The sequence below is a fragment of the Bos javanicus genome, chromosome 19, assembly GCF_032452875.1.
Source record: "Bos javanicus breed banteng chromosome 19, ARS-OSU_banteng_1.0, whole genome shotgun sequence".
Classification (NCBI taxonomy): domain Eukaryota; kingdom Metazoa; phylum Chordata; class Mammalia; order Artiodactyla; family Bovidae; genus Bos; species Bos javanicus.
In genome coordinates this window covers 56,134,906-56,158,605 of record NC_083886.1, presented here as the reverse complement: position 1 = coordinate 56,158,605, position 23,700 = coordinate 56,134,906, and the positions used below count along the sequence as shown (strand labels likewise).

General features: G+C 54.8%; 1 protein-coding gene and 1 long non-coding RNA gene across 4 annotated transcripts in view; one reads left to right on the top strand and one right to left on the bottom strand.

Moving 5' to 3' along the window:
- The window catches only part of SEPTIN9 (septin 9), a 179,409-nt gene that overhangs the window by 9,381 nt on the left and 146,328 nt on the right, over window positions 1–23,700 (top strand). Inside the window, exon 2 of one of the 3 annotated variants that reach the window (XM_061392707.1) lies at window positions 10,796–10,852. The exons of 1 other annotated variant lie outside the window; for it this stretch is intronic. In XM_061392707.1, the coding sequence (XP_061248691.1) occupies window positions 10,796–10,852 (57 nt within the window). Of the gene's footprint in view, window positions 1–10,795; window positions 10,853–21,542; window positions 21,649–23,700 lie in introns of those variants that run through there. One more of the 3 variants, XM_061392711.1, reaches the window with a different exon arrangement.
- Window positions 1–23,700, bottom strand: part of LOC133232821 (uncharacterized) — a 307,249-nt gene that overhangs the window by 140,628 nt on the left and 142,921 nt on the right. The gene's annotated exons all lie outside the window — the stretch shown is intronic.

The following is a 23,700-nucleotide window of genomic DNA, read 5'->3' as shown; positions in this document are numbered from 1 at the left end:
TGAGAGCACAGGCTCAGTCGTTGTGGTGTGCGGGCTTAGTTGCTCTGAGGCTTGTGGGATCTTCCCATTTCAGGGATCGAGCCTGCGTTGGCAGGTGAATTCTTTACCATTGAGCTGCCAGAGAAGTTCCAAGCAAGGGTTCTCAACGCAGCAGTTATTAAGAGTTTTAATGAACAGAAAATGCCATTTGCCCCAACTATCAGCCTGCTTATAGCCGCTGAGAAGTCCCAGGGTTTACTTGTCCTTTAAAAGATCTGCCTTGTTGCCTACAGTCTGCAGTTCCTCTCTCTGGCTGGCATATGATGCCAACTGCGCCCCCCCCCCCGGCCCCCACCTCTCCTCTCCCTCTCTTCTTTGGCCCCTACAGGTTGCCGGAGGGGGTTTCCTTGCTTCCTTGGGCATGCCTTAGTCTTAGAGATGGGCCACCTGCCCCCAGGTAGGCAGCCACCTCTCCTGGAGATCCTTCATTCTGCTGTCGGGTTACTTGGGCCGCAGTTTCTTCTGGAACCTTCAGGCTCCCCAGGCCAGGCCACAGTGCTGCCTGTCCGGCCGACCTTCCGTGGCTGCTCCTTTGTTTCTCTCCCCTCCCAGCTCCCCTCCCAGGGCCTCTGCCCCTCAGTGTCCGATCACACCTCCCTATGAGTATCCTTGGATTTAATCTCATAAGCATTGACAGGTTGAGTGAGACACATCCGCCTCTTTGGTGACCTGCTGCCCATTAGGCAGGAGGACTCAAAGGATGGTTCAGCCTTTCTCATATTCCGGGGTGGCCCCTTGCTGCCCCTTTTGTTGTTGTCATTGGTTTCTGATCGCTAACCATCCTCCATCTTATCCACAATTTCCCCCTTGGTCCGTGGGCCCTACTTTGTTAGTCTGCTCATCTTTCTCATATGAACAGTTTGCTCATGGCATGTGAACCAGGGTCTAACCAGGAAATAAAAACCACTCCAGGATTTAGAACAGAAGGACTTAAATGTACAGAAGATGGAGAAGCCATAGGGCACAAATAGGCAGCCAGGTGTGTGTGTGGAGTTTATAACAGCTCTTTAACAATACGCATGGAATTATTTGTTGAGACAATTGGGGCTTCCCAGGTGGCTCAGAGGTTAAAGCATCTGCCTGCAGTGCGGGAGACCTGGGTTCGATCCCTGGGTCAAGAAGATCCCCTGGAGAAGGAAATGGCAACCCACTCCAGTATTCTTGCCTGGAGAATCCCATGGACGGAGGAGCATGGTGGGCTACAGTCCACGGGGTCGCAAAGAGTCGGACACGACTGAGCAACTTCACTTTCACTTATTTGTTGAGACTGAGAAAAGACATTTGAGATTATAAATTTTAAACAGTGGGCAAATTTCATAAGCATCCTCCCAATTCAGAAAGCTAATATTATTTTTTTTTTTTTTTATTAATCAACTACTTGTCCTGTCTCTCCAAAGTAATTTATTTCCCTATATTTTTTGGCTGAACACTGCTTGATCACTTCTTTATATGATGACTGTGTAATATGGTTTTTTACTGAGAGACTAGAAAGATAATTCATCTCTTAGTTAATCAAAATTTAGGAACTTCCCTGGTTGAGCGGGGAGGGTCCAGTAATTAAGACTCTGCCCTGCCATTACAGGGGACACGGGTTTGATCCCTGGTTGGGGAACTAAGATCCTGCATACTGTGCAGTGTGGCCAAATAATTTTTTTTTTTTAATTTTTACTTTTGGTTGTTGGGATGTGTGAAAAAGGGTACCTTAACTCAGAGCTTGTGGCACCTGCTGCAATTTTTCATCCTATAAACACAAGAATTCTGATAAATTCCGTTTTCATGTGATTCCCATCCAGAAAGAAAGAGACAAGTACAGGGCATTTGTAACCGTACGTGGTTTGCACGTGTGCTAAGTTGCTTCAGTCGTCTCTGACTGTTTACGACCCCATGGACTGTAGCCCACCAGGCTCCTCTGTCCATGGGGATACTCCATGCAAGAATACTAGAGTGGGCTGCCATGCCTTCCTCCAGGGGATCTTCCCTACCCAGGGATCAAACCTGAGTCTCTTATGTCTCCCACATTGGCAGGCAGGTTCTTCCCACTTGGGAAGCCACGACTTTATGTGGTACATTATTACATTTTTTTCTGACCAGAGATACTTTCTGTTTTGAGTTGAAGAGAATTGGATTCTCTGCTTACAACGTTATATTTGGTGACTGGAATAATTTCCCACAGATCAGCCTCTGGCTAGGTCTTCCCTGGTGGCTCCATCATTAAGAATCTGCCTGCATTGCAGGAGACCAGGGTTCAATCCCTGGATCGGAAAGATCCTCTAGAGATGAAAATGGCAACCCACTCCAGTATTCTTGTCTGGGAAATCCCAAGGACAGGGGAGCCTGGTGAACGATAGTTCATGAGATCACAAGAGTCAAACACGACTTAGCGACCAAACCACCTCTGGCTCCATATGCTTCAGGTCTTGCTCTCCCACACTGCCCACATTTTTCTGGCAACAGGTACTGCAGGACACATTCATATCTTTTTGTCCATTTATTTTATTATAATTTTTTTAACTTTTAATTTTGTATTGGGGTATAGCCAATTAACAGTGTTGCAACAGGTTTAGATGAACAGCGAAGGGACTCAGCCATATACCTGTATCCATTCTTCCCCAAACTCCCCTCCCATCCAGACTGCCACAGAACACTGAGGAGAGTTCCATGGGCTCTACAGTAGGTCCCTGTTAGTATCCATTTTAAATACAGCAGACACATTCCTATCTTATTCCTTCAGATTTTGCACAGTAGATTTGGGAAAGTAAGTAGGAGTATTCCTGGCCTTAACATGGGGGTGACGAGCAGTCACTTAACTATGCACGGAAATAACTGTAAACCTTGTAAATAAAGCCCACTGAGAGCCAAACTGTTCTCCTAATTCAGCTTTTCACCAGCAGGAGCCCCCAAAGGCCAGCCACCCCTCCACTGGAGAAAGGACAGGGGGCAGGAACTCAGAGCAGAAGGAGAAAGCAATCGTAGCTGACTGGGGTTAAAATTTATTCCATTTTGCAAATTTTGCAAAAACACTTGACTATGTGAACATATTTCTATGGCCCTTGTCAAGTACCTTGAAGTGGGATGTACCTGAACTAAGGACCCTGGTGTTTGATGTTTCTTAGCTTCTTGGAGACAATCAGAGATCAGCAGGGGAGAAGTCATTACTCCCCGTCCACCCCCCATCAAAGGATCAGAGGGAGGAAGGCGTGTTATCAGAGTCCAGGGATCAGGGTTACCTGATGGAAGGCTGGACGAAGGTGAACCTGCCCGAAGGTGAACCTGCCCGGCTGGAGCTGCAGCTGCAGCTGCAGAGCAGACAAAATCTGCTGTTGGAGAAACCTTCCAAGGGAAAGATCTACCCTGGTTCTCCCTGACTCTCACCTTCCAGTCTCCTCCTATAGGTGGAATCCTGCCAAAAGGCTGTAGACCTGGGGACCCAGAGACCTCAGCCTGCAGAGGTCAACTCCTCTGCCACTGAAGAGAGCCTGGGAAGGGAGAAGGATGAGGGGTACATTTCTGCTTTAAATTATCTGTTGTTTAGCTGAAATTCAGACTTAGCTGTCGTGCTTTTGTGTTGTTTTGTTTTGGCCGTGCCCCTCAGCTTGTGGGATCTTAGTTTCTGACCAGGGATTGAACCCATATCCTTGGCAGCAAAAGCATGGAGTTCTAACTACTGGACCACCAGGAATTCCCAAGTATCGTGTATTTTGGATGGCAGGGTCTTTTATGTGAATGGGACCCAGAGTGCAGACGCCCAGGGCTGGTGAACCCTCAAGGGAAGGGCCCCGTGCGTTCTTGGTCAGCACTGATGTCACGTGATGAACTTGGCCTCTAGCGGTGATGACCCAGGCCCTCTGCGGGCACTTCCTCGGCCTGTGGTATCCGTGTTGCCTCCCCACTGGGCCGGGAGCGCCACCAAGAGGGTGGCCAGCTCACTGTTGGTCACGGCTGTGTCCTCATCTCCTTACACAGTGCCTGGTACAGAGGAGATGCTCACCAATATTTTCATGAGTCTACATTTTGTAGGGGTGGAAACCGAGGCTTAGAAAGACTAAAAACTTACCTGACGATGCAGTGAGAGCTGGAGGCAGATTTGCACCCTGGTGTCGCTTACTCTCCCCTGGGTGTGGCTCTGCCTGGCCCCACCCTAGCCGTCAGCATCAAGGGCTAGGCCCCCTTTGGGCTGGGGCTTTGCAGCTGGGTGGGCTGTGGGCCAGGAGCACTCCCTCCACTTGAAAAGGGGAATGGCAGGTCAGGGCAGAAGTCAGAGAAGGGACTAGAACCTGTGGCTTTGAGACCCCAAGCTTTGCTGAAAACGGAACTTTCTGCAGTTTTTTAGTCTTATGCCGGAGCAGGTCAGCAAGGCTGAATCCTTGAGGTTCCTTTTAATCCGCAGCCCCAGCTGCCAGCCTGGAGGGAGGAGGAAGGCTGCCCTGCTCACCTGTTGAGTGCACACCTCAGTGGGCAGCAAAGGCGAAGGGCAGAAGAGGGAGAAGAGGAAGGAGGCTTATCTCCTTATCTCAGGTTCCTCTGAAGATAAGCCTGGAATGGGACTCTTCACTGCCAGCTGAAGCCCTTGGCTTTGATCCAGACAGCTCTTCACAGCCTCTGTGAGCACAGGAACCTCAGGGGGAGGGAAAGACTGTGGTGCTGGGGGCAGCCGGAGTGGCAGGAGGCTCCTGGCCAAGGTCCAAATGACTTTGTCCTTTCCGGAGGGACTCGTGTGATTCTTAAGAAAAAATTGAGTATTGATTCCTTTCCGCAGATAATCTCCTGTCGTTACTGAAGATGGGTGTTTGTGCACGGTGCTCCTTCCTGCAAAGCTCCCTTTTGAGAAAATGGTGACTTTCTGGCTGGGAAGGGCTGCCCGGTCCCATGCGTTGCTGGCACTAGAGCAAAGGATGTGTGTGTGCGTGTGTGCGTGTGGCCACGTCACCCTCCCCCGGGGACAGCCTGATTCCTGCTCTGCCCCCTCCTTGGCTTAAGATGTCTGGGGTGTGTGAGACCCCAGAGGGGTTGAGGACGGCCACCCCGATCATGGGTGGGACAGTGGCTCTGCGACCCCAATAGGAGATGATGGTGCCTGAAGTCCCCTGTCACTAATATAATAATAATACACTGGGCTTCCCTGATGGCTCAGTGGTAAAGAACCCGTCTGCCAATGCAGAAGACGTGAGTTCGATCCCTGGGTCAGCAGGATCCCCTGGAGGAGGAAATGACAACCCACTCCAGTATTCTTGCCTGGAAAATTCCATGGACAGAAGAGCCTGGTGGGCTACAGTCCATGGGGTCGCAAAAGACTCAGACACGACTCAGCAACTAAACAATAATACACTAGCTCCAGAGTCTGTTTAGATTCCCAGTGCACATTTAATCTAGCATTTTGCCAGATTCTCTCATAAAAATTTGGCTGAAAGGAAAAAATATAAGAGGTCTTCGCAGTAACTGTGTCCTTCTCTCTCTTTTCCAGACTCCCCAAATTATATGCACAGGGAACGCCCATGAGATAGGCATCCAGGCCCCTAGACTTGGGGGGCCAGCACTGGTCTGCCCAGTTGAGGGGCACCTGGCTGGTCTATGGTGAAGGGTCAGGGAGAATGCAGGGCTGTTTACCTGGGCGTGGGCTCTGCCATCAGGCTGCAGTAATGGCTCTCCACCCCATGGTAGTTTTACAAGGCAATGCTCCCCAGAGCACCCCAGCTATCCTCCCCCTGCCCCTGGCCACCTCGATCATGGGTGGGACAGTGGCTCAGCCCCTTTCTCTCGAGGACCAAGGAGCCCCATCTCTGTGTCTGGCCACCTTTCCTGATTGAAATGCTGTGTTTTCATTCACTCTGGGACACGGACCAGCAGTGAGTCCTGTCCCTACTCACAGCTTCCTCCTATCTTTTGCTTCATCTGATCTGAAGTGTTTCTTTTTTTTAAAATTAATTTATTTTTTGTCTGTGCTGTGTGGCATGTGGGATCCTAGGTTCCCTGTCAGCAACTGAACCCACGCTCCCTGCAACGGAAGCGCAGATTCTTAACCAGTAGACCACCAGGGAAGTCCCAGAAGTGTATTTTAATCTTGTGGCCTCCACGTGTGAAACCTGACTAGTGTTCGTCACTGGCCTATAGCTCGTGAACACTTGGGAAGTGGCCTTGGCCCTGCCTAGGTGAGCACAGGTGCCAGATGGGGAGTTTCGGGGGCAGAGGGGCAAGTATGGGATCTCACTGGGATTCACAGCCCCCAAATCGTCACTGTTTTCTCTGGATCACAGACCCTGTCCTGGCTTCCTCTAATGAGCAGTCCATCCTAGAGGCTGGGAGGGCTGTCAGCTTCCCTTAGTTGGCAGGGAATCCAATAGGACTCCTGGTAGCTCTTCTTGCGGTAGCAGCACCCTGGCTGCAACGTGCAAGGTGCGTGGGTTATAACTTGAAAGTGAAAGTCGCTCAGTCGTGTTCGACTCTTTGTGACCCGATGGACTATACAGTCCGTGGAATTCTCCAGGCCAGAATACTGGAGTGGGTAGCCGTTCCCTTCTCCATGGTTATAACTTACATTTTGTTTAAATGCATAAGCACAGGGCAGCCAGCGGTTGTGAATGTCCGACTGTAAATCCCTGGGTCCAGGCTGGTGTATGTATGTGGCTGTCGTATAATATGGTGGTTTAGTCCCTAAGTTGTGTCTGACTCTGCGACCCCGTGGATCATAGCCCTCTAGGCTGCTCTGTGCATGGGATTCTCCAGGCAAGAATACTGGAGTGGGTTGCCATTTCCTTCTCTAGTCATATTATATATATATATATTTTTTTAAACAGGGCTGCAGCCAAGCCTCTTTTCTTTTTTAAAAAATATTTGTTTGGCTGCTTTGTGTCTTAGTTGCAGCACTCGAGATCTTTGGTCTTTGTTGAGACGAATGGGATCTAGCTCCTTGACCAGGGATCGAACTTGTGTTCCCTGTATTGGGAGGTGGATTTTTAACCACTGGACCACCAGAAGGGTCCCAATAATTATTATAATAATAATTTATATTAGTATATCATTGATATCCTAAAAATGATATTATCTGTTGAGTGTTTATTTTGTGGCAGGCACTGTGCTAAGTGCCTGCAACATGTGGCCTCATTTAATCTTAGTCGCCTGTGAGTAATCCCCATTTCTGTCCCCATTCTGCAGATGGGAAAGCTGAGGCTTGGAAAGGGGAGGTCATTTCTGGGATCCACAGTGAGTGCCTGGCGAGGTCTGGATTCAAGCCCTGTTCATCTGGCTGCAGGCTTTCCTGCCTCCCTCAAATAATTTGGTTTGGGATGATGCCAGAGAGCTGAACTTCAAATCATCTCCCCTCTTTCCGAGTATGTTTTATTTTAAAATCGCATAAAAAGCACCCTGTTCTCCCCTGGAGAGAGCCATTCGATGTCTTGGAGGCTTTTCCGGCTACCTGTTCGCTGGTCTCGGACACAGACCTGAGGAGTTAGGTCCGAGGAACTGAATTTCAGCTGCTGTAGGTTTGGGGTCTCTTCCAGGGCTCTGGTGGAGGTGGCCCCAGGCTCGGGAACCTTGGGTGGCTGCCTCCCCTTCTTTTTTAAGGGAGCAGGCCTGGCATCTTCTCTGTGCCAGGGGCTGCCTGGCACCAGCCGTACATTTCGGGAAATCTGAAAAATAAACTGTAAATAAAACCATAACTCCACCCAAGACATCTGAGACATGGGCTGTCTTCCTTATTAACATGGCTCTATCCCCACTGTGGGTTTGGTTCTTGGGGGTCAGATGCCTGGGGTTGGGGTTTAACCTGAATGGACCCTTTTGTCTCTCTTTTTTTAAAATCTTTGTCTGGGAGGGTGAGCGTCCAGCTGGCATGGGGGGAGGTGCAGCCGGAAGTGACTCGACCCACAGGAATGTGGGGTCTGGTCTTTCTCCATTCCACACCACGCTGTCTCCGTATCGAGGATTCACTGGGCTTGTGGGCTCAGCTGTCGCTCTCAGCCCAGACAGCTGACTTCCAAGCAGCTCATTGTGTGTGTGTGTATGTTGGGGGTGGTGGTGGGACAGATGTTGAGAATTCTCCTGTGTCACTGAATGCAGTGCAGCTCCCCGTTAAGGTGTGGAGGAGGTCGCAGCCATCACGGAGACGAGGCTGGAGCTGGCACCAGGGGTGCGCATGCTCACTCTTCTGTCCTCTCAGCAGCCTTGGGGGCAGCGCCTGCCTCCACCTCGCTCTCCCCCCAGCTCTTGAATCAGAGCCACTCCAGGTTTGCCCTCTCCTCCCCGCATTCTGGGAGCCGGATGCCGACACCTCATGCCCCCACAGGTCAGAGCCTGTGCTCCATCCAGCCTGTCTGGCGGGGCCAGCCTGGAATCACCATTTGCCTTTATCACTCAGCAGGGTGATTCGCCTTTATCACTTTTCATCAGTGTCACATGGGTGCCCATGGAAGGATGCTCCCATCTCTGCTGTGTGAGGCCAGCGGTAGTCAAAGTTCCTCAGAACAACAGTTCTAGTAGGAGAGAGGGAGGGAGTGATGAGGAATTGGCTCATGCAGTTACCATCTGCCTTCTGCAAGTTGGACACCTAGGGAGGCCACTGGTGGATTCAGTCTAAGTCTGAGGACTGAGAACCCAGGGGAGGCGATGCTAGTCCTGGGGCAGGAGGAGACCAGGGCTGCAGCTCAGGCAGTCGGGCAGAGAGAGAATTCTCCTTCCCTCTGCCTTTTGTTCTGTTCAGGCCCTCTCGGGACTGGAGGATGCCCGCCCGCACTGGGAGATGATCTGCTTCTCCCAGACCACCAGGCACATGTTCATCTCATCCAGAAACACCCTCACAGACAAGGCCAGAAATAGTGTTTAGCCAAATATCTGGGCACCCTGGGATCCGATTAAAAATGACACATACAATCAACCATAGTGGTCTCTGTTATGGCTGGGGTGGGGCCAGGGGCTTTGTAGGAGTTTTGACAGCTTCAGGGCTTCTGACCCTCACTTCCCTCATCTATGAAATGGGGTGGTGGCACCTGCCTCATGGGCCTGTCACACTGAGTGAGTAGGAGAATGGACCTAAAGCCCATGGTTGTCATGGAGCCTTGGCGCTGGAAGTGGCTGTGGGAGCCCAGTGTCCACCTGGCCCTCCTTCAAGGACCCTCCAGTCCTCATCTCCTCAAAGCCTTACCAGTCACCCTAGCTCCCAGTGCTCACCACTCTCGGGAACTGCAAGTCAAGTGCGTCTCTTGCAGTGTTGTTTACATGGGGAGTGTGTGTGTGTGTGTGTGTGTGTGTCTGTGTCTGTCTTAGTCATTCAGTTGTGTCTGACTCTTTGCGACCTCATGGACTGCTTGCCAGGCTCTTCCGTCCATGGGATTCTTCAGACAAGAATACTGGAGTGGGTTGCCATTCCTTTCTCCAGGGGATCTTCCCAACCCAGGGATTAAACCCAGGTCTCCCACATTGCAGGCAGATTCTTTACCATCTGAGCCACCAGGGAAGCCCATTTACATGGTAGGTGAGTTCAGCTCAACCTGGGGCCGTCTTGGGGTCTTCCCCAGCCTTGAAGGAGGCCAGGGCTTAGTGGCAGGTATTTGCCAACACCAGGCCCTGAAAGACAGCCCTCTTCCCATCTTGTTGTCAGCTGTTGAGTCATCCTGCAGACCTGACGACTGTCTGCGTCCCTGGGGCTGGACAGGAAGACCAAGCCTGCAGGCTGCCCTGCTCAGGGCTCTGGAAACTTTCAAAACAAAGCTGACTGCATTCACTCCTGGTCGGTCATAGTTTAGAAGTGGGCTTGTGCAGTAAGTGATGAATGAATGAATGAGTCTCTCTGGCGGACTGCAGGGGAGGAGCTGGCATGTCTGACTCTAGCAATCTGGGTGCGTGTCAGACGGTGGAGGCTGCAGGCAGGTGTCCGGGTCCAGCCTGGGCCCGTCCTGGGCTGCAGGTTCTTCTCCAGCGTGTGTTGTTGTCCGCGGGGAAGGCTTCTGCTGGGCTTGCCCTTTTCGCCCAGACAGCAGACCCCAGAGCACCATGACCTTGGCAGCAGTAGGACAGCCACCTGCCTCCCCGTCTTAGAGACCTCTCGAGTTTGGTCGGCTTAGCACCTCAGCAAATCTGCTCGAGTTGGGACTTGCCTGCCTTGAGCCTCCCCAGGGATCAAGCGCTGGGCTGAGGGGCGTGTGCAGGGAGGCAGGAGGCCGACTTCACCCCGAGCTCTGTTCTGGCTCCCTCCTGGGGGGCGGGGAGGGAGGAGAACAGCTCGCCCCCCACTCTGCCCAGTCCAGCCCGGCTTACCTCGTGTTGCAGACCCAGGACAGGGAAACCCCAGTTCCCAACAAGGTAGACACGGGTTGTACCGGAGCCGGCGTGTGCCTGACCCGTGCCAGCACCTGTTCATCCTGCAGACAGTCCTGGCAGCCGGCACCCTGGAGCCCAGCCCAGGTTTTGGAGTTCGATGGACTTCACTTTGTTCTGGGCTCAATTCCTCATAGCTGTGTAGCCTCAGACAAGTGACTCAACCCCACTGAGACTTGGTTATCTCGTCTGCAAAATGGGGTAATAAGGGTCGGGTGGGAAAATGTGCATCAAGGGTTTGACCCAGTGCCTGGTCCGCATCCAGACGGTGGAAGCTGTTCCTGCAGGTGGCCGCTGGGGCCAGGTGTTACCTGGGAGGACCTCTGGCCCCACAAGGAGTGGGTTTCTGGTTCTGAACCCCCTGACAGGAGCCAAGGTGAGGATATGCCCAGTGTTAACCTTCCTCTGGTGGCCTTGGGTGACCTTTGCCCTCTGCCCCTGTCTTTAGGAGTCACACGGACCTCCAGCGGCCGTCTCCGGAAGCTTGGTGACCCAACTGGCCCGGGTAAGTGGCTAGTTCAGCCTTGGCCCACTTGGTTCCTCTGGGGTCAGGAGTTACTGCTCACGGGCTCTGAAGAGACTCTGCCAACCATGACCCGGCCTGGGCCAAGGGGTGGGGATGGAGGGGGTGGAGGGGGTACGGGGCTCCACCTCTCAACCTTGGTGCCCCCGCCGAGTCTGTGTGACTTCTCCCCTCTGGGTGTCTCTGGCCTCCCAGACCTGAGCCCTGGTGTAGTCATCACAGGAACTGACCATACATCTTTGTGGTCACGTCCAGTGGTCAGGCCCAGGGGCTGAGCTCCATTCATGGCCTCTTGTCAGAGGACACTGGGACCCAGGGGTGAAGGGACTTGCCCCCCTTGGAGATGACAGGGGTGTGCTGGGGACCTGCTGGGTGCCAGACCCAGGTTGGACGGGCAGAGGGAGAAGGAGGGGTTGTCCCACCGAAGCCCACCCACCCCCCCCCCCCGAGCCCACGCCCCCACCTTCTTGATCACAGAATTTTTTGTGTTGGTGGAAATATTTTATATCTGCATCATCCAGGACCATGGCCCCTGGCCACACGTGACTGTGGAGCACCTGAACTGTACGTTGTCTGTTTTATTCATTCATCTGCATAGAATTTAACTAATTTTATTTTGTATTAATTCCCACTTTGTATCGTCATGTGGCTGGTGGCTATGAAATTAGACAATTCCAGACCAGGCCAGCTCTCTGGGACCCCAGAATTCTGAACCCAGATGTTCCTGGGCCCACTTCAGGGGCTAGCCCAACCTCTCCCCAAGTCCGCCCTCTGGAGGTGACCCCTGCCAGTGGGCTGGGTACCGCTAGGCTTGAGCGGTGGCCGAGGATGGATCTTTGCAGGGAGTGGGGTCAGGGGTGGGACTTGAGGTGCCAAGGGACGTGCAGGCTGGCCTCCACACGAGTGTGTGGGAGGGACAGGAAGGGTGACGCAGGCAGGAGGCCTCTGGTCGGGGAATGAATCACGTCCGCAGTTAAGGGGAGGCTCCGCCCCCTGCAGACATGGGCCGCTAATCACGTCCGCAGTTAAGGGGAGGCTCCGCCCCCTGCAGACATGGGCCGCTAACCCCTGGGCTGCCCAGATGCCGCTCTGTTCCTGGGAGCCTTTCTTGGAGCTCTTCGCCTCTGCCGCCGTCTGCCTCTCCATCTCCCTTCGTCTCAGTGCTGGGGGAGGCCCATGCGCTCCAGGAGCGAGGTCTCCGCAGGCTAGCTCCCTGGGCTGCGTGGACAGTCTGCTCCTGGCTCTTACTTCCCTGTGCCCAAGGAGGCCAGTTCTGTGCCATCAGCACTTGGCAGCCATGACCGCAGCTCCACTTGGAAGCCTAAGGCATAATTTGCCCAAGCCTGAAGCTGCAAGCCGTGATCTGGGTTTCACACGGAGCCGCCTGCTGACACACGGAATCCTGTCTCTGGGGGCCTCTGTGGGCTCCGGCCCAGACACCCTTCCCTCATCTTCCCGGCTCTTGGCTCCAGTCCCAGCCTCCCTGCAGCTAAGACCTGGGTCCAGGCGGGGTTCTCTCCCGGACCCCCAGCCTCTCAACGCCCCAGTCCAGCTGACCTCACAAGAACCCCCATTTGGAGCTTGCCACCCCCTCCTCTCCTCTGTCTCTTCCTCTGCCTGATCCCCTGTATCTGGACCCCACACCCATCTCCTCCCCAGAAGGCCAAGGGCCTTCTTTGTGATGCCCCTTTATTTCAGGTTTTCACGAGACGAGTAGGGATGGCTGTTTCTGGCATGAGCCACATAGCCCATCAGCTTAGACTACCCACGGGTAACTGTATGGTCAGCTCACTCACTTTATGTCCTTTTTGTAAAAAAAAAAAAAAAAATAGAATAGTTGGACATATTAAAAAATGTGAAGGGGACTTCCCTCATGGTCCAGTGTTTAAGACTCCATACTCCCAACGCGGGGGGCCTGGGTTCGGTCCCTGGTCAGGGAACTAGACCCCACATGCCATAGTATGTGCCAGAGACACAGACCTGGTACAGCCAAATAAATAAATACGTGATAAATATGGCTTTTAAAATGTGAAGAATATAATGACACCTGTACACCCAGCATCCCGCTTAAGAAATAAGGTGTTACAGGTGCAGCCCCAGCGCTCGGGTGACCCTCGTCCCCACTGAGGTGAGCACCCACCTGAATTCAGAATGGCTTGCTGCCGGGTGTGTCTGTACCGTGTGCTGCGTCTGCAGCCGACGCTCCGTCTGCTCCTGACACTGGCAGCGTTGAATCACGGGTGCGAGGGGCGCTGGCTGTTGCCTTTTGCTTTTTCACGAGATGGGACGACCTTGAGGTTTGCCCACTTACCCACAGAGCTCTGTGTAGCTCTTGTGCTGTGCTGTGCGTAGTCGCTCAGTCGTGTCCGACTCTTTGCGACCCCACGGACTATAGCCCGCCAGGCTCCTCTGTCCATGGCGATTCTCCAGGCAAGAATACTGGAGTCGGCTGCCATGTCCTCCTTCAGGGAATCTTCCCAACCCAGGGATCGGACCCAGGTCTCCCGCATTGCGGGCAGATTCTTTACTGTTTGAGCCACCATGGAAGCCCAAGAATACTGGAGTGGGTGGCCTATCCCTTCTCCAGGGGATCTTCCCGACCTAGGAATCAAACCGGGGTCTCCTGCATTACAGGTGGGTTCTTTACCAGCTGAGCTACCAGTGTATCTCTTAAGTTTGTTTATTTGACCGCGGGTGGGTAGTGCCCCCGTGTGGGGAGGGCGAGTTTTCTACCCCTTGGCCAGATACTAGGGGTCCATGGAAGGTTTCTTCTGTTGCAGACACCGCTGGACACATTCTCCTGGGTCCCACGCATGTGTGTGTTCCCCTGGGCAAGTCGCCTGGGCTCTGGGGATGCTTGCCCTGGGCCCTTGCAAGTGGCTTCCACTCTGCTCTCCCTTTCTGTGCCCTGAGTAGCCACCCTGAGCGGCCGCCTCCCAGACCTGCCGAACTTTGCCCCGATTCCCATGGTACCCACGGCATTTCCCCTCTGTCTGTTTCCTCACCTCCATTGCTCGGCCCACGCTGGTCTGTCCCCTGGCTGGGATCCCTGGGGCCTTCTCCTTCTGCCCTGACATCTGGTGTGTGGCTGGGTCCTGCTTTTCCTCCTTCAAGTGCTGCTGGGGGTGGTGGCCTCGTCCCCTGACCCGCCCTCGTCCCTTCTGTCGTGGGTTCAACAGTGCCAACCACCCCCGATTCATATTCACTTAGAACCTCAGAAAGCGACTTTATTTGGACATAGGGCTTTTAGAGGTTCAGGGCCTAGAGATGGGGTCATAGAGGAGTAGGGTGGCCCTAAATCCAATGACTGGGCTCCTTATAAGAAGAGAGACACGGACGCACAGGAAGGAGGCCACGTGAAGACAGAGGCAGAGATGGGAGCTTTGCGGTCACACGCCATGGGATGTCTGGGGCCACGGGAAGATGGACAAGGGAAGAATTTTTTCCCAGAGCCCCTGGAGGGATCACGGCCCTGCTGACACCTTGTTTGGCCTTCTGTCTCTAGAACTGTGAGAGAATTAATTTCTGCTATTTTTAAGCCACCCGGTATGTGGTGATTCGTTAAAGCGGCTGCAGGAAGCTAGCGCCCCTTCCCTCCGAGATCGAGAGTGGTCTCCACCCACCCACGCAAGGCACTCTCTAAAATGCCACTGTCTGGGCTGTGTCTCTGTCCTTATAGGGGGTGCCCAGCGTGAGCTCCCGGCTGGTGTCCCTGCGGCCCCCTCCCCGCCCCGGCTCACACACCCCTTCCTGCGGGGAAGGGCCCCGCCCCTGTCACTCAGCTGCACTGCCTGCCTGCTATCGTCCCCACTCCACCCCCACCGTGGACAGTATGGGGGCATGTGGCTCATTGCCCACCCTTTCTCCAGGGCAATACCGAAGGCCCCCCTCCCCGTCACCAAGGGAGGGGGGCGTGTCCTTTGCAGGCGGCGGCGGGGGGGCTGGTCCAGGAAGAGACCTGGCCAGAGTCTTGGCCACTTTTCACCTGACACCTGGGCCCCCACAGGGATCCCCAGCTGCTGTCCCCCGCCCCCTTTGCTGACACCCTCTCCTTCATTTCTCATGTCTCAGCCTCGCCATCCACCTGGGCACGCGAGCAAACGTCTCAGTGTCGTCCTTGACCTCCGTGTCTCAGTTAGGCCTCCATGTCTCCCCTTATCCCCACCCTTTCTCCCCACCAGAGGCTCCTCCCTGTCTGGTCCGCATCCGGGGGGCTTTACTAAGTTCCACCTGTGTGCCTGGGCTTGCGCAATGGGCTCCACGCACGGGATTCCTTAAAACAGATCTGGGCCTGGTCCTCTGACTGAGAGAACCTTAGTTTCCCTTGTCCCCACAGAGTAAAGGTGCGTGTATGCTAAGTCGCTTCAGTCGTATCTGATTCTTTGCGACCCCATGGACTGTAGCCCGCCAGGTTCCTCTGTCCACGGGATTCTTCAGGCATGAACCCTGGAGTGGGTTGCCATGCCCTCCTGCAGGGGATCTTTCCGACCCAGGGATCAAACCCGCGTCTCTCACATCTCCAGCGTTGGCAGGGAGGTTCTTTACCACTAGCACCGCCTGGTAAACCCAGCCTAATGCCCCCAGTCCTGCTGGCCTCCCCCCTGTCCAGCCTCTCCCCTCCCTACCCCGAGGGGTCACAGCTCTGGAAGCTATCTCTTTCTAGGGTGATTTGGTCATTTGACCCAGCCTGTCCATCCTGTTAGCAGGTGGGCAGTGGGCATTGCTCTGTCCTCCCATCCCATAGGGCTGGGTGCTCTTACAGCACTTGGCAGGCAGGCAGTAAATGTTGCTGAATTGAACTTGATAGGAGAAGCTGGGTGGGGGGTGGGGGAGTGTGATTGGCCAAAAAAACATATTTAAAATAGAAACATCAGGCTTCTTTTACCTTGGCTGAGAAGTAGCTTTTCTCTTTGTTTGCTTATGGGGGAGAGGCTTATGGAAAATGCCAGGTCTCCAGAGAGGCGACGGAGGAGAGGCAGACCCTGCCCGACAGGGCAGCCTGTAGGCACAGTAGCTATTTTCATTTAAAGCATTTATTTAACACAAATTAAAAACTCAGTTCCTCAGTAGCATGGGCCACACTGTAGGCCCTCGTCAGCCACACGTGGCTGCCATATTGAACGCGACAGAGACCGTGGCATCTACATCAGCACAGAAAGTTCTCTGGGGTAGGGCTGGTCTGGATTAATCTACACACCCGATCCTCAAATCCCTTGTTCCTCCTGGGAGCCTTTATTGGGTGCCATGAGCAGGCAGAATGTTGGGATTTCCAGCGGGAAGTGAAAGACACCAGGCCTTTGGGGGAGTTTTGGTGTGTTCTGCAGACGTAGGGGCCTTGGGACAGACTCTCCTGAGGACTCTAGTCCCCACGCTCTTGGATTCCCCCTTGCTCTGCACAGGGAGCTGGGGGCCTTCAGGAATACAGCGCCAGCTCCCGGCTCCAGCAGGATGGGATGGATGGCTGAGCGCGAGGGCTGTTAGTGGTGGAATTTGGCCCCGTCTGGGCCGTCTCTCTCCCTTGTCTAGATTTCCTTCCACGCTGACCTGGAAGAACTCCCAAAGCAACAGGCCAGCCCAGGCTGTTTGCACCAGTAAACCCTGCAGCAGTCCCCAGGGCAGAGAGTAGCTGGATCGTATTTATTTAGGAACGGCCGAAACTTGAGGCACCATAAAAAGTGGAGAGAAGATTCCGGAGAGGAATGCGGCCGGCCCCAGGCCCGGAATTCATCGTCTTGCTCTGGGAGGCTGCAGGCGGCCAGACTGGGGCCGGCCCTGGAGGGTCTCGGCCGGCTGCCCACTCTGCTGGCAGGTACAGTAGCCATGACTGCAGGACGGTCAGTGGGAGGGGGCCGGAGGGATGGAGCTTCTTTATTTTTAACTAAGGAAAGCGCACTTCAGTGGTTGAGTCGAAGGATGAGCAGGAAATGAAGGGAAAAGTCTGTTTTTAAAGTGAGCGGTTGGTATCCCCCACTTTGTTGGTGTTTAGTCGCTTAGTCGTGTCCAACCCTTTTGCGACCCCATGGATTGCAGCCCACCAGGATCCTCTGTCCCTGGGATCTCCCAGGCAAGAATACTAGAGTGGGTTGCCATTTCCTTCTCTAGGGCACTTCCCGACCCAGGGATCGAACCCGCGTCTCCTGCACTGGCAGGCCGTTTCTTTGCCACTGAGGCAGCAGGGAAGCCCTGCGTCTCCCATAGGTAGGAGGCAATTATGGAGGATTCTCGAAGAAGGTACCTGCTTGAGGGGTGGGAGAGGTGAGAGGTGGCAGGAAATCTGAGCCCAGAGCCTCAGAGAGTGTCCTTTCAGCTAGAATCCTCTCCTCCCACCTCCTCACAGGCCCCTCCCCAGAATGGGCCCCAGGAACAAGAATGTGCCCGTCTTGTGGACCCCCTTCCTGAGGCCCCTGCTGCCCGTGTCAGAGTTACCTGGAGCGCCTGCCCCCTTTTCACGGCTGGGTCAGCCCAGGCCTCCTGGACTGTGTTGGGAGTTCAGGGCTCACTGGGATCGCCTCTTACTCCTGTGTCCCCTCCAGCTGGGTGCGGGGGCTTCGTGGAAGGGGACTTAGTGCTGTCTTCACAGATAAAACAGGCCTCACTCTTCCTCTTTACCTGCCCTGGGCCCCTCTCTAATGATGGTGACATCAAAAAGAAGGTGGCAGGGAGTATGCAGGTCACAGGGGCAGGTCTGTGGAGGTCAAGGGTAGAGATACTGCCTTTAGAACTGTCTGGAAGGGGCTGCTGGGCAACCCCATCCGGGCAGGCACAGGTGGCTGGGAACAGGGACTCGTTGACTGGCATAGGGGAGGTCCCCAAAGTTGTGGCCTGGGGTTGGGGAGGGCGCCCTCCCTCCCCGGGACAGCAGGCGTCAGTTGATTTGGAGAAGTGCTGGTTTCAAATGCTGACCCCCTCACTGGGACTGCTCACTGGTTTACTGCACTCATGTGCTTGGTGAATCTAAGACCAGGACAAAGTTTTTCAGAACCACAGAGCTCCCTCCGTGTTCTGCTGGAGGGAGGAGTCATTTGGGGAGCCCTGACCTGGCCAGTCGCCCCGAGTGGCCGATGCTGGGAACGAGGCCAGGACTCAGTAAACAGTGGGGGTCGGCTGCCCCTTCTCCCCTGCCTGGCCTCACGCTGCCTCTGCGCCCGGCCTCTGCACGGCTCGTAACTAACACAGCCCTGTCGGAGCCAATCGGTGCGGCCAGGTTTTCGGTTTCAAATTATCCCCTGCTTGGGCCAGCATGCTTGGAGTTTTAGGCATGACTGGGGACTGGACGTTGAGCCACACTATGCCGGGGCGGGGAGTGGGGCGGGAAGCGAGGGTCAAAGCTGCGCTCAGCAGCTGCACCGACCGCAGCAGCAAAATCTACGGCGTGTGCAACTGACGCCTGCAGGAAGTGGCCAGGTTACCCGAGGCCATGACTGCACTCCTCGTCCTGGCCCAGCCATCTGCCCACCACCCCCGCCAGCTGGCAAACTCGGGGAGATAGTGAAGGACAGAGGAGACCCAATGGACTGGTCTGCCGCCTCGTGGGGCTTCCTGGCCCTGATTGCTGCAGTGGGGATTGGAGTCACACAGCCCCCTGTCTTAAAGGGGTTTCTTTTTAAATCCGTTTTCTGTAGTTCCTAAGTGTAATGAGCATATAGTACATGTATAATCAGAAAAAAACAAAAACAGTTTTTTTCAGAATCGGAAAAGAGGTGAAGTAAGCGCATCTAAAAACCCTGCATGATTCCCATTGTTCTAGCTCGGTTGTCGGTGGTTGGTTTATTGTAATGCGTTAGAATGAAATACATTCACCAGAGAGCATTGCCCAGGGAGCCATGGCTCTTTTGTCCGTCTGTGGTACTTGTTTGAATCTCCTGTGGCTGCTGTAAATAACAAATTACCAGTAACTTGGGGGGCTAAAACCAGCAGAAATGTCTTCTCTCCCAGTTCTGGAAGCCGGAAGCCTGAAACCCAGGTCTCAGCAAGGCCCAGGTCCCTCCAAAGACTCCAGGGGAGAAGCTGTTTTTGTCTCTTCCAGCTTCTGGGGCTGCCGGCCTTTCTTGGCTTGTGGCTGCATCCCTCTGGTTTTCAAGGCCACCATCTCTGCATCTCTGATTGCTCTGTTGGAGCATCCCCTTCTGTGTGTGTGTGAGATCTCCCTCTGTCCCCTTCTTGAATACACATGATGGCATTTAGGACACCCCTCCCTCCCCACCAGTGATTCAGAATAGTCTCCCATCTCAAGTTTAGTTCAGTTCAGTCACTCAGTTGCGTCTGACTCTTTGCAACCCCATGAATCGCAGCACGCCAGGCCTCCCTGTCCATCACCAACTCCCGGAGTTCACTCAGACTCACGTCCATCGAGTCGGTGATGCCATCCAGCCATCTCATCCTCTGTCGTTCCCTTCTCCTCCTGCCCCCAATCCCTCCCAGCATCAGAGTCTTTTCCAATGAGTCAACTCTTTGCATGAGGTGGCCAAAGAGTTTCAGCTTTAGCATCATTCCTTCCAAAGAAATCCCAGGGCTGATCTCCTTCAGAATGGACTGGTTGGATCTCCTTGCAGTCCAAGGGACTCTCAAGAGTCTTCTCCAACACCACAGTTCAAAAGCATCAATTCTTTGGCGCTCAGCTTTCTTCACAGTCCATACATGACCACTCTCACATCCATACATGACCACTGGAAAAACCATAGCCTTGACTAGATGGACCTTTGTTGGCAAAGTAATGTCTCCCCCCATCTCAAGATCCTTCACTTAATTGGACCTGCAATGACTCTATGCTAACAAGTTCCCATGTACAGGTTCAGGGGATTAGGTTATGAGATCTTGGTGGGGGGAGCATTATTCAGCCTACAGGGTGCCCCAAAGCTGCCCGAAACACCTCTCCTCACTGTGCAGATGGCCGGCTTTGGAGCTGTCCTCCAGACTCTGCTGGGAGCTGCGATTCGGTGTCTCCCAGAAGGTGTCGGCCCCCACTCCCACCCCCAAGAAAACGCCCTTGCCACTTTGTTGTTCTTGCTGTTAGACTCTTTGTGACCCCGTGGACTGCAGCACACCAGGCTCCTCTGCCCTTCACTGTCTCCCTGAGTTTGCTCAAATTCATGTCCATTGAGTCGGTGATGCCATCGTACCGTCTCATCTCCTATTGCCCTCTTCTTCCCTCGATACTTTGGAAACTGCATTTGGAGTCCTGCCCTGGGCAGAGGGAGCCATCCGACAGAGAATGGTGTGTGGCCCTCTTCCGGTGACACATTGCCCGTGTGGCCGTGGGGCAGAGACCTCAAGCTGAGAGACCACCTGGGGAGGCGCCGGCAGATAATCAGACCGAGTGCATCATTTTGCTGTGGGGACCACAGCAAGCCAAAAAAAGGCAGTTTCATCTAAAGAGGGAAGCACTCTTCAAACCCGCCCCGTGAGGGCTCATTCCGTGTGGCTGTATGCCCTCCCTTTTCCAAGAGGAAAATCTGCAGTTCTTGGTGAAATTGCCCAAGTGTTCAACATTGGCACAGATACAACAATTTCTTTAGGCAGGGTCAGGCAGGCAAACAGAGCCTGTTTCTGTGTTCCTTGAGCGGAGGGCTGCTAGTTTGAACCCTTGAAGTGAATGAAACTTAAAGAGCAGAGGAGATGCCACCAGCCCCAGTGCCCCCACCCCACCAACCCCCAGCCCTCACTCTGACCACGTGCTGCCCTTCCCCCCACTGCCCCTGAGTTGCCAGGTGAGCAGCCCCCTAGACCCGAGCAACAGCTGAGCCCCCAGCCAGGCCAGGCCCCTGTCCCCTCCTCCCAGAGAGGCGCTGAGTCTGGGGAATCTGTGGTGAGGAACTGCGCGCCCTCCCAGGGGACGGCTGGAGACTCACTGACTCACGAGCAAGGGGTAGGAATCTTCCAGGAAGTCTCCTTCCCGCGCTCCCCTCTCCGCCGGGGCGGGCCAGCCAGCTCCTCTGTCGCCTCCTCTGTCCCAGCAAGCTGACAGGACACCCGGGCATCTGCAGGGGGGCACTTCTCCGGCTCATCCCTGGCAGGTGTTCCTGAACCTTCCCCGTGGCAGCCGGCCTGGGACGCGACCACCGCTCCTTCCGGCCAGGCCGGGGTGGGGGCGCAGGGCCGGCGGAGGTGGAGGGGAGCCCAGGCGGGCAGGCAGGCAGGAACCAGGCTTTGCAAAGGCTCAAACCAGAGGAAATCGCAGCATCGCGGGCCGGGGGGCGGAATGAAAGACTCTGCGAGTCGCCAGGAATTTGACTCTGTGAGCTGGTTTCCAAGAGGCTAAGTTAAGCTTCTCCAAGTGGATATTAAAAAGGAGCAGCCAGACGAGAAGCCCCGGGCGGAGGGGCTGGAGGGGGTGGAGAGAAGGCGCCGGAAGCCACTCGCCGCCGCACCTCGGGAGCCACCGCACAAAGCCCCTGCCGGCCGGTCCTCGGCCGCAGGACCCCGGGGACCGCGGGAGCCTTTCAAGGCCCACGTCCGGCCCGCGCTCCCGCCTCTTCTTTTTATTTCTCTCCTTCGCTCCCTTTCCCCTCCCGGTTCCAAGAGACAATGCTACTTCAGTTTGGAGCACAAACATATGATCAGCACATGGAAATGTGGTAATTTGGAGGCATTCGTGATTGCAACAGATTGAAGAAATTAGACCAGACAAAGAGTGTTTTTGGAGGAGGAGGAGGAGGAGGAGGCAGAAAGAGGGAGGGCGACGGGGTGAGAAAGGGGAGGACGTCTCTGGAAAGGGGGACGCTGGGACTCCCGCCTGCTGCTAAATATATCCGTAATGATGGAGAGAGACCGGATCACAGGTAGGCAAGGGGCCCTCCTCCCTGCCCCGTGCTGCCCCTTCCCCTTAACTCAAAACTTTCTTTATGCTTTGGGACATAAGCACCCAGGGGTCACCTCAGCTCATTTTTCTGGGCATATTTCTTTTCCTCTCTACTGTTCTGAGGTCCTGGGACATAATGTTCCATAATGTTCCAAAAGCGGAGCTTCGCTAAGTCTGGCTTTTATTTAAACTCGCCTCTCCCTTCCCTCACTATTTCTCTTTCATTTCCCAGCGTGCCACTTTTGCATCTGAAGGCGGCTGTGAATGCTGAGACAGTGGGCGCTGAAGTCCAGGAAACGGTCTGGTGGGGGGGACCCGATTCTGGCGCTGGGGTCTGGTCCGGCGGCACCGGGGCGCCGCTTTGGTTTGTCTGTCCACCGTGTGGTTTGTTTGTCCGCTGCTCGCCAAAGTCTTCAAGGCCGCCTTGGTCTCCTCCCTGAAATAGCATTTTGGTGCCTTCCTGGGAGTTGATTACAGGGCTGGGAGCTCCCAGTGCCCAGACAAGATGTGCCGATGTGTGTGTGTGTGTGTATGCACACACAGTGGACAGAACTCCTCCTGCTCTGCCGGAAGCTTGGGGGAGTTGACCAAGGTGACCCCCACTTGCGGGGTTGGCGTCATCCGGGTCCTGTCCTCACCTGGGCACAGAGAACAGGGAGGAGGGTAGCGATGAGCATCCCTGTCTGGATGGGACGTTTCAGGACAGAGAGACCAGATCTGTGGGCTCTGCTCAGATTCTGGGGTAGAATCACTGATTAGAACATCTGAATGTCACGGCGGGGCAAGGCGTGAGGGCAGACGCCTGGTCCTTGGGTTGGAGGGGGCTTCCAGGTCCCTGGATTGGTATCCACACTGCACACAGCATGCGTTTTGAGTTACATTTTGAGTTAAGGTAGCCCCGCACCGAGTGGGCTCAGTCCCATCAGGACTGGGCAAGAACCGACAAGAGGAGAGAAAAGAGGCTGCCCCTCCTAAGTCACCCCGGTTAAAAGCCCCCTGTTTCCAAGGTGGACCTCCTAAGATCCTTCTCCCAGGCGTGTGTCCTGGGTCAGCATCTGACGTCATCAGTAGTTCCCATTCATTCCCCAGCCTGCTGCTTGCGGCGCAGCCCTCGCGCCAGGTGCTGGGGTACATGGCGCAGGCTGAGACGTCTTGGGCATCAGCGTCCAGGCTTCAGGTGCTCTGAGCTGGCCCCTGGGTGTCTTCACAGGTGTCATCAGACTGTTCTGTTGTTTGTCACTGCGTGTGTTGTGGTGGGGATGGTGGACTCCCCAAGAAGCCATAGGGGAGGAAGGCATGTCTCCGTGGCTCCTCTGAAGGTGGCCCCTTGCCTGCTGCTCCAGGGGCTGATCAGATCCCAGTGTGGCGTCAGGGCAGATGGGGCACCCACAGGCAGGGGAGCTGCTGATGGGCGGTGGGTGTACGTGCGTATCCATGCCACTGGGCCCGCACCAATGGGCACCACGACCAACCACGGGAGCTGGGGTGGCCCCGGAGACCGCCAGAAGGCACGACTGGTGAAACCGCACCAGTGATGTGGGCTGGCCGGGGTGGACGGGGTGGGAGCCGGGGTTCCCTGCTCTCAGCCTCTGCAGGGGCTGCCGGGTGCAGGACTTGGGAAGATGATCACTCTGCTGGCCTGGTGGTCAAGGGCCTCCCACCCAGCCTTCACTTTCACGGATGACCAAGCCAAGGCCCAGCTGGGTGACAGGCGACCAGAGAGCCAGAGCACAAGGGCTGGGAAGGGGTCTCTGGGGAGTCAGAAGTGGTGGCAACGTCCTGGAACCTCCCAGGCTGAGCAAACTCCAGGAACTTTTTCAGGAACTGAATAAACAGTCAGCTCTGTGCCTTTATAGCCTCGCCGAGCACCACGCCCTCGTGATGAGAAGTGGAGCGGGTCCCCCGGGCTACGCCTGAGGAGAAATTGGGATTTCCTAAGAAATCCTCATTTAAATGCATTTTCATCCAAAGATACTTATTTCTTTCAAAGCTTGGGTTAGAAACCTGGTTCCAGAAAATGCAGGTCCTCAAG